General features: G+C 42.7%; 1 protein-coding gene across 1 annotated transcript; it reads right to left on the bottom strand.

Moving 5' to 3' along the window:
* Nucleotides 1–2,008: 2,008 nt before the first annotated feature.
* LOC307094731 (complement factor H-related protein 4-like) lies at nt 2,009–10,975 on the bottom strand (the record flags this gene model as incomplete). Its single annotated transcript, XM_079763771.1, has 5 exons — nt 2,009–2,205; nt 4,675–4,857; nt 5,332–5,472; nt 10,129–10,302; nt 10,918–10,975. The coding sequence occupies 5 exons, from the start codon at nt 10,973–10,975 to the stop codon at nt 2,009–2,011; spliced, it is 753 nt and encodes a 250-aa protein (XP_079619897.1).
* Between the last annotated feature and the right edge of the window lie 162 nt (nt 10,976–11,137).

Here is an 11,137-nt window from a genome sequence, read left to right as displayed (position 1 = left end):
TTACTGAGAGGAGAGCACGTTAATAACAATAATTAAAATAATGGTATTTATTCCCAGGAACACGTTTCTCTACACAAATTTGGAATCATTTACTGAAGTGTTTTCTCATGGGACAATTTAAAACATATATTTTCCACTTCTTGACAAACGGAAAAATAACTTTTTTTTTAAATCAGAAAAACATTATGATAACACAATACGATGATGGCGTCTCTGTATTTTTAACTGTGGTAAAAATCAGAATAGGAAATTTGTATATGCTGTTTAAATATTTTAGTATATCTTGGCTTTCTAATTCCTAAGAGAAACATAAGTAAATAACAGAAAAATGGGGGGAAATGGTGTGAATTAGTAAGTGACGTTGAGTTTATAAAAATAAATTGGTGGCATAATTTTTCCAGTGTGGTCTTATGCTTTATAAAAACCTAGTCAAAACAATAACTAATTATATTAAATATCAAAGGGCTAAGATTGTAATGAATATTTAAATAGAAATGATGCTTGTTTCAACTCTCTCTCTTTCTCTCTCTCTCTCTCTCTCTCTCTCTCTCTCTCTCTCTCTCTTTCTGTCTCTCTCAGGAGGTCATATTATTAAAGAACCCTTTAAAATATGAATGGCAGAAATAGAAACCATATTTCAACACATCGTAAAATCCTTTGAGAAACGTAATTTTTAGAAGAAAATGGTTGGATTAGAAACCTCTAAGTTTTAACTTGCCTGAAGATTTGAATTTCAATTGTTTATAATGAACATTTTCTTTGTCTGAAAATAAAAAATCTAAACAGGTCTCTTTATTTCTAGTTTGATTGTACGTCTTCCACCCATTCTATTATTGATCTTCACATCAAAATATTTCTGTCTTCTATTGTCCACTTCCTTTATTTTTTTATTGCTGTTAATCCTCACCCGAGGATATTTTTCCCATTGAATTTCAGAGAGCGTGGAAGGGAGACACACACACACAGAGAAACATTGATGTGAGAGAGACACATTGATTGGTTGCCTCCCACATGTGCCCGGTCAGGGGCCAGGGATCAGGCCTGCAACAGAGCTACATGCCCTGACTGAAATCGAACCCGCAACCCTTCAGTTTCAGGGGCTCACATACCAATTATCACACAGGGATACAACGGACGGGGACTTGCATTTGTTTGTATGTGTCTTCAACACAACTGAAGAGAAAATAAAAATTCAGGTCCTATATTTACTTAGCAACAGGAATGACCAGGTAGTTTGAAGATCACATGCTTAAAATAATCGATTCTTTTGTCGAATAGAAGATCAATGCCTCTTCTATTCTCTGTAAAACCACGCCCATGGAAACAGCCTGAACACTGCCTCTCCCCTCAGCGATGCTTCAGTCCAGGGATCCGCCCTCTGACTCCAGTGAGGGGATATTGTAAAGGAGTTATTTCACTTACTATTTTATAACTTTTTTTAAAAAAATATTTTTATGGATTTCAGAGAGGAAGGGAGAGGGCGAGAAAGAGAAACATCAATGATGAGAGAGAAGCAGTGATGGGTTGCCTCCTGCACGCCCCCTACTGGGGATCGAGCCTGCAACCCGGGCATGTGCCCTGCCTGGGAATCGAACTGTGACCTCCTGGTTCATAGGTCGACCCTGAACCCCTGAGCCACGCTGGCCAGGCTCACTTTACTATTTTCACATCTCATTTTTGATTGCACTATACCCCCCCCAGTATATTCTAAGATATATACTGATTGTGTAAGCATCCGATTCAATAGGCAGAAAGCCACACAGTTACCGCCATTGCTGTTTATTGGTTCATCGGCAAGTAGTCTCATCCTTCGATGGCGAATAATTATTGTCTTGGTACAAGTGTAACCAATGATACTGTTTACTTTAAAATTAAAAAGAGGCGAACATATTGCTTTTAGGTCCTTTGCAATAGAGTGGGAAAGAGCAGGAAATGCCAGAAGACTGGCCAGCTTTGAGCAAAGAGCAGTCGGTGGGACCGGCCACTTATCTGGGGCAACAAGGATTCTTTATTCACACGTGGGGAACTCCACTGTCCCTTCCCGACACACGGCTTGAAATGACGCCTCTGACGTCACCGCCTTGTGTCCCGATTTGCACATAAATTCCATGATATCCCCTGTTTTTACATAATAGGTTTTTTCAACTTTCCCTTTTAACCGAATGTTCTTTTCATTCAAGTTTTCTTTGGATATGACGCATGGTTCTGAAAGTAGAAGAAATAAATAAAAACAATAATCTTTCCTTTTAGGGACTAATAAAGCTTCAACCTAATGATGAGTTTAGGTCAACAGAAGACGATGAAGTTATCGAAAGAGCTAATGTACATCATCAACGTGGGCCGAGTCCTGTTCTCCGCCCCGGTGTGTGGGCCCTCACAGCTCCCCAGCAGGCAGCTGCTCCTCCTCACACACCAGGAAGCTGAGGGGAAGGGAAGGTCAGGCGCACCTGTCCAAGGTCACAGAGCTCATCAGCTGGACGATGTGTGTGGACCCAGCAGTGTGACCCCAGGGCCTTGGCTCTCTGTCTGTGGGATGTTGGGCACCCACAAAGTGACTTCCTATCCAGTGGACATGGGAGCCTGCTCCTCGGTGGCCATGGTTCTTCCTGTCCATGTCCCACTCAGCTGGCAGTGGCTACAAATGCTCCCACTTCAGTCTCATTCTGCTGGGTTAAATGATGCTAATAGTTTTCTCTAAGCCCACAAAACGGGGAAAGAGAACCATAGAAAACCACACTATTTCTAATAAATATTCTTCTATTAAAATATCCTATATAATAAAAGCCTAATATGCTAAGTGTCTGACCTTTTGTTCAAACGTTCAACCAGTCGCTATGATGCACACTGACCACCAGGGGGTAGACACTCCAACTGGTAGGTTAGCTTGCTGCTGGGGTCTGGCCCATCAAACTGGGCGAGACGGGCCGGACATGCCGTGGAGCCATCCTGTGGTCCCTCCCTGGCTCCGATCGTGCACCAGTGGGGTCCCTCTGCCTGGCCTGTGCCCTCTCGCAATCTGGGACCCCTCAGGGGATGTCAGAGAGCCGGTTTTGGTTCAATCCCCGTAGGCCAGGCCGAGGGACCCCACTGGTGCATGAATCGGTGCACCGGGCCTCTAGTAACTATATATACTTGATAATATATTTTTATATCTCTATATCAATCAATCTATGCATCCATCCATCCATCTACCTACCCACATCCATTTATCATCTATCTATCTATCTATCTATCTATCTATCTATCTATCTATCATCTATCTACCTACCATCTATCTAATCTTCATTCTTCATGGTAAAAGCAGGCTGCATGGATGCAAGGGTAGATACATAGAGAATTTTAGAATCCTTACTTGATTATGAACACATTTATCTACGTCACTATCCCCCCTGTGACCCTATCTGTAAAATCAGTATAAATATTTTCTTCTTCAGAAAGTTTTTTTTAGTGACATGAGGGAGGTACTAGTTTATTGCTATTGTAATGTGTCTGTAAGCATCATTTCATATATTATTCTATTGCTTACAACCTTGTCTATTTCCTGCAGGCAAGGTGCTATTGCATTGTGGAAAGTATTACATGCTAACCATGCTGATTTTCTTTTTTTTATTCAATTGAGTGGGGTGACATTGGTTAATAAAATTATATAGGTTTCCAGTGCACAATTCTACACTGAGTGGCCAGATTATTATGATCTCTGAACGCATAATAATCTGGCCACTCAGTGTATATCCTATATAACAAAAGGCTAATATGCAAATTGTCCCCTCGACCAGCACTTCTACCAGTAGGCAGGCCGGCCAACTACCCATGTCCCCTCCCCCTGGCCAGGCTGGCCGGACCCTACCCATGCACGAATTCACGCACTGGGCCTCTAATATATATACTGAGTGGCCAGATTATTATGCATTCAGAGATCATAATAATATGGCCACTCAGTGTATAATGCACCATCTGTATATTGCATTGTGTACCCAACACCCAAAATCACATCTCTTGTCATCATATATTTGACCCCCCCCTTTATCCTTTACTATCCCACTCGCTCCTTCCCTCTGGTAACTACCATCCTGTTGTCTGTGTCTATGAGTTGTTGCTTGTTTGTTATCTCTATCACAGACCTGATTTTATGGCCTCAGAGAATGGTAACTGTTTTCTAGTCCTGATGTTTGGAACAGATATTGCGTGTGCTGTGAAATTCGTCTTAGACTTGTCCATCTACTCAGTCCATCAAACTTGAGGTTTAGAATTTACCTTTGAAACTCAACACTTTCCCTCCCATAAAATCTAGCTTGGCACTATTTCTAGACTATTCTGACTTGGGAATATTAACTTTGATTTCCAGTCTTGCCACTTACTGGGTTTGCTATAATCTTCCATGGAAGGGGATACATACACAGGAGAGGGTGAGTCAGGTATGGTCCACAGTGAGTCAGTTAATGTATCAGAATGAACCTCTCCGAATGTTCCTGTTTAAAGGACCATCTTTCATTGTTCACATAGGGATTCTCCAAGCTCATAGCCCTACACATGAGTCTCCGATGTGAAACATTGAGCAGGAAAGCTGTTGGTGAGCACAGTTGTAGACTCTGACTCCATGACTAGTAGACCGTACGTGAGCTCATAAACATCACCCTCATGGTCTCAGGATCCAGAAGAATCTTGAGAACTTACCTATGCATCTTGGGGGTTTGGACCAATTTCCATAACTACAGATTACACCTGTAGAACCCCAGAGTTCATAGTAGGCCTGGCATTGGTATTTCACTCTTGACCACGGAGGATACGCTTTTAGTGGGAAGGAAGTGATGTCTCCATTGCTAATCTCTGGAGGAGGCCCACACTTGTCTGCAGATTCTGAAAAAGAGCATTTTAACTGTTGAAGAGAAAATTATAGTTTTGTTGGAAACTATTCATGTAAAACTGAACAGAAACTATTTCCCTCTCTTGCATTTTAAACCTTGTAACCACCATGTTGTTCAAAATGCCTTAGACCAGTGCTCGGCAAACTCATTAATCAACAGAGCCAAATATCAACAGTACAACGATTGAAATTTCTTTTGAGAGCCAAATTTTTTAAACTTAAACTATATAGATAGGTACACTGTTATTAACTTAATTAGATAACTCCTAAGCTGGCCTTTGCTAAAAACTCAAGGGGCCAAAGAGCCGCATGTGGCTCGCGAGCCGCAGTTTGCCCACCACGGCCTTAGCCCACCCACACTCAAGCAAGGACTCCATACATGTAGACTTTTCAATTCCTGGAAAAGGAAATGCTGGAATCAAAACACTTACTAAAGCAGGTTGGCAAGTGGAGCCATCCGTCCTCACCACACACCATGGAGCCGTTGGTGCTTCCATCTCTGTTTTCGTAGCCATCCAGGCATTGGTAGTCCAACGTGTCATTGAGTCGAAATGGTTTTCCGGTGAATATGGCTCTGGCATTCTCAAATATTGGCATGTCACACTGTTCTGAAGCAAAATAAAGGTGACCATTGTATTTCTAATGCCGAATCAAGTCCCATCTAAGAAAGAGAAGCTCATCAGTTTGTGTGGATAAGTGAAGTTTCAGGTGGCAACTCTCTGAGTCCGTGTTACTCTGGGCTGGACAAGTTTTAGAACAAGAAGACTAGATCTCCTTACCCATCCTTTCTGCCACCATTCAAAACATCTAAATACAGGTTAGGAACCTTCTATCTGATCTAGAGAAAGACTGTAGTCGTATGATCCACGATCCATGTATTTATATAAAGACCTTCTCTTCCATAATGACTCCTAGAATAGAAAACTTATCCATATTGAGTACAAAAACGAATGGCCAAGGGTACAGCTTTTTCACTACAGGGAGCCCCTGAAATGGAAAACAATGTTTTAAAAATGTAAGAACTGATATCTCCCTGGGTTCTTTTAAGTCAATCATCCCACCTTCTGTCGCATATGGTTTAGTTTTTCTTGAAAACAGTTTTATTTTTTAATATCTGTAGATGTTCTTACTCTGCAAAGGTTATTGAGTGAATGAACGGTAAATAATTCCACCCGTGCACCGTGTGTAGGGAAAACTGGACAAAGAGCCTCCTTTAGCTGCTGTTTCGCACGGGGCTCAGATTCCTGAATTCCAGTTCAAATCAGTGATCACTGCTTTTCTGAAACACGCAGGGCTCCAATGAAAGGTCAGCTCTACTAGATCCTGATGTATAATGCAATGGCTATAACAACTATTCTCTCATTTCTAAATGATATCCACAAAGCAACTTACAGAATCCTGTCTACTTAACATGTGAAAGCCAGATAGGACTACATGTAAGAGCCCTCATTTATAACTTCATAGCATTAATACATGCAATCATAGTCCGGCCAGCAAGGCTCAGTGGTTGAGCATCCACCTATGAACCAGGAGGTCATGGTTCAATTCCGGGTCGGGGCACATGCCCGGATTGCGGGCTCAGTCCCCAGTAGGAGACAGCTGATCAATGATTCTTTCTCATCACTGAGGTTTCTATCACTCTCTCCCTCTCCCTTCCTCTCTGAAGTCAATAAAAATACATTTAAAAAATACATACAACCATAGGTGAAATGGTTGACAGCAATATATATGTGACATTGGGCAGCAGTGTATTTATTTTTAATGTAAGCTATATTTTAAATTCTTCTCCAGTGAACACACAGCATGGCTTCAGTATAAATGACTCAAGTATTGTAAATTTAACCTCCGTTTTATTGAACCCTAGTAACATTCATGACTTACTGTTCGCTGTTACGTAATTCAATACAATGATATAATCTATTTGCTGTCAAAAAATTAGAACAAAAAACTAAAATACCTTTGTTTTGGTTGTTGTTAATCCTCGGCCGAGGATATTTTTTCCATTGATTTTTAGAGAGAGTGGATGGGAGGGAGAGAGTGGCAGAGAGAGAGAGAGAGAGAGAGAGAGAGAGAGAGAGAGAGGAAGAGAGAAACCTATGTGTGAGAGAGACTCATCGATTGGTTGCCTCCTGCATATCCCTGGGATCGAACCTGCAACCCAGGTACGTGCCCTTTATGGGAAATCAAACTGAAGACCCTTGGGTGTTTGGGCCCACACTCTAACCACTTAGCTACACCAGCCAGGGCGAAATGTGCCTTACTTTTAAGACAAAGAAGACTTGGTCCATTCAGTTTGAGAGTAGACACATAAGACCTTTCACAGAAATAAGTCTGGTCTCAGAAAATGACAGACTGGGTCTTGGAGCTGTTTACTTACTGACAGGGATGCATATGGGAGGAGGGGACCAGCCGTTCTCCTCACAGGTCATCGTATTCTGTGGGTTTGGAAGACCGTAGCCCCGATGGCACATAACGGTTCTAGATTGGCCCTGGACATACCTTTCTTCAGTAACTGGAGAATATCCATGTATCAAAGACTTGAAAGAACATTTTCCTAGGAATTGTAAATGGATAATAAGAGATAATAAATTTGGTTAAGACATTAAAAAATCATCTTTGCAACATTGAAGTTAGAATGCCTGAGCACCCAAAAACAACACATAGCCTGAGAGGAACTAGAGTTGCCAGCCGGTGTTTTTTAAAAGAGAAAAATCAAGATGAAAGATAACCTGTTGTTTTCCCAATTAAACTATGAATAAAGGACATCACTATTGTTATAAAGTTTTTATTTGGATCTCCCATTTTCTTTTTCTTTTTTTAGTTAATCCTCACTCAAGGATATTTCCCCATTGATTTTTAGAGAGAGTGGAAGGGAGAGGGAGAGACAGAGAGAGACATCGATGTGAGAGGGACACAATGATTGGTTGCCTCCTACATTAAGGTGACCAGATTTTAACATTGGTAAAGCGGGACACCATTGACGGTGGGTGGGTGGGTGGGGGTTCTTTTAAAACGCTGTGGGACACGGGACAAGTTGTTAAAAAGTGGGACGTCTGGTCACCTTACACTTGTTTAACTAGCTTACTAGCACGCAGTACGATGTGTATCGTCTGAGAGACAGTTACAAAATGTTTTCGTCGTTGCCAATCCCCCAAAATGCCATTGTCCATTAAGTCCAAACAATAGTGGTCGAATTCTAACAACTGATCAACAATGCGAACTTTGATAAGCAGTTCTCGATAATCTGTTCTCAACAATTATTGGTTATTATTAAAGTTTAACATTATAAAATTAACAAAAATAATATAAAACTCATATCCTGGCTAAATAACCACATGGCCACCGAAAACCGTATATTCCCTTCCCGTTCTCCCGCCGTTCCCTAGCTTGTGGTGCATTCTTTCCAAAAATCGGGACTTTTTTAGAACGCCGGGGGACGCGGGACAAATTGTTAAAAATCGGGACTGTCCCGCCAAAAGCGGGACGTCTGGTCACCTTATCCTACATGCGCCTTGACCTGGGCTAGGAAACCTGCCACCGAGGCACGTGCCCTTGACCGGAATCGAACCCGGGACCCTTCACTCCGCGGGCTGACACTGAGCCAAACGAGCTAGGGCAGTCTCCCATATTGCTAATGAGGAATCTATCATAAAAAAGAAAAATCCTACATTGGTCTTCCTGCTCATAGAGCGCCTCCCTCGACCTTGTTGTACTCATGTTTTTCTCTCTCCACTGTGGAATGTTTCTACGTGCACAGGATGAAGCGATTGGCTTACTGAGGCAGGGTATTTCCGGTGACCATCCATCTTGTGTACAGGTCATGACCCCCAGGCTGGCTTGTGAAGGAGGCACGTAGCCGTAGTTACAGAAATAGGCTAACGATCGCCCTGCATATACTGGAAAGTGTGATTTAGATGTATCTGCATGAAGCAGCCGTCCATGTTTTATTTCCGGAAATCCGCAGGGTTTCGCTAGCAACGAGAACAAAGAACACACGGTATGAATAATGTTTTGCATTCACAAAAATCCAATGAGAGCTAAATTGTTTCAACGGTGAATTATATCCCTTTCTTACAGTACAGATAATACGCATTGCATTAGGCTTTCTAGGACACGAAAAGTTATAAAATTCAGGTGATGTAAATAACACTTGTTTTCTGAACATTTCACAATATATATGAATATGGAATCATCAGAGGGTACACCTGAAACTAATACTTATATGCCCACTTTACTCTAAATCAATCCATCAATAGACAATAATGTTCCTTGTCATTGCTATGCACACCGAGGTCTGTGTCATGTGGTCATGGCCTCCTCTTTAAGGCACCTGACTGTCCACATTCATTTGGCCTTGGCCTTGAATGAACACTGAGCCATTGACCTGCTATGTGTATCATTTCATTTGTCACCCATGGGAGATCCAGCTTAAGTGGGGGCCCCTTTGACAATGAACTGATATACAAGGAACAGCAATGAGCTTGTAGAGACAGAAAACACCGGAAAAGGGGCAGTCCCCCAGGAATAAAATTCCCTGTGGACTGAGGGGCATGTGTGACAGGGGATGGCTTTAGAAGGTGCACAATGTCCCCCACATTCATCCCCCTCATACAAGGGAGCCCCATGCCCCTCCCTTGAGTGAGGCTGGACGAGTTCACGTGGCTGAGGGGACCGTGTGTGACCAGGTCATCCATGCTCTGGAGGCGCCTCCAGGGCCCTCAGGTCACTCGCTCTGGGGAGGGTTACCTCCACTCAGGCCTCCGATGGAGATGCCCAGGTGGACGGATGCGCAGGCTCCTGCACACGCCCTGGGCAGCATCCCAGGGAGCAGCAGGGAGCGGCCCAGACCAGGCAGCTAACTGGCTCCCAAATGCTGGCCCCGCCAACACTAACACATGGTGGGCTGTTGTATGAGGCAGTGTGTTCAGGGGCGTTTGTTACCCAGACATCGATATCTAATGTACTCGGTGTTGACTGGTAGTGTTCTTACCCAATATCCTAGGTCAGATAGTAGAATTATATTATCTGAGACACACACATGCACATACTTAACATTGAATAGCAAAATTTAAGAGTTTTTTTTTCACTGACGGGATGTTGTCCTACTTAGAATTGGAGACTTTGAAAAGCAAAGAATGCCTGTCAGTCCTCTGCTTTACCTTCTCAGCGAGGCCATGACTGGGCTTCTCAGAGCCCCATTTCTTGGTGTTTAAGGGAAGTAATTTCATAACGAAGAAGCAGGTCAAGACATGAATGGGACTTACGGACGCATCTTGGAAGAGGTAGCCAGCCGAAAAGAGTGCATTCTGTCTTATTTCCCATCAAGGGAGGGTAGAAGCCGTTTCCACACTGGTATGTGATTACATAATCAAGTTCATATTGATTCATTTTAGGAGCAAAGTCACCGTTGGGAATGATTGGAGGGTCACATGTTAATTCTGAAAAGAAAAAGGACATGTGGATTATGCAGATACTAGTAATTGTCCCATCAATGTATTCTTTTAAAAAAATATATACATTTTTGTTGATTTCAGAGAGGAAGGGAGAGGGAAGAGATAGACACATCAATGATGAGAGAGAATCATTGCTAGGCTGCCTTCTGCACGCCCCCTACTGGGATCCAGCCCACAACCCAGGCATGCCCCCTGACCAGGAATCGAAAGATGACCTCCTGGTTCATAGGTCAACACTCAATCACTTGAGCCATATGGGCCTGGCTCCATCAAGGTATTATTTATTGTTACCTTACAACACAGAAACTGTCTACTGGTCGATTTATTAAAAAATTACAGACAACCCTGGTTGGGGTGAGTGTGAGAGGCAACCAATCCGTATGTCTCTCTCACATTGATGTTTCTCTCTCTCTCTCTCTCTCTCTCTCTCTCTGTCTGTCTCTCTCTCTCTCCCCCTTCTCCCTCATATCCACTCTTTCTCTAAAGATCAATGGAAAAAAATATCCTCGGGTGAGGATTAAAAAAAAAGTAAAGGCAAATGAAAAAAGGGCAAAGTCCTACTTAAGAAGGAGCTAAATATTCCCATCAATTTCAACTCACCTTGTCCACGAGCGCAGGAGACCCACAGGGTGAGGATGACCTGGACTAGGAACAGCATGGTGGGGCTCCCGGGTGTGTTAGCACAGATGGTCCAGTGCTGCTGTGTGTGGTTTTAACTCTGCTTCATGAGCCTTTATTAAGTGTGGCTCTGAACTTAAGTGACAGTACCGGGAAGCTAGTTGACTGGGGTCACTCGGTAGATATCAAAGTTCAAAGACTT

This window comes from Cnephaeus nilssonii (assembly GCF_951640355.1).
Source record: "Cnephaeus nilssonii genome assembly, chromosome: 23".
NCBI lineage: Eukaryota > Metazoa > Chordata > Mammalia > Chiroptera > Vespertilionidae > Cnephaeus > Cnephaeus nilssonii.
This window is presented reverse-complemented; position numbering and strand designations above follow the sequence as displayed.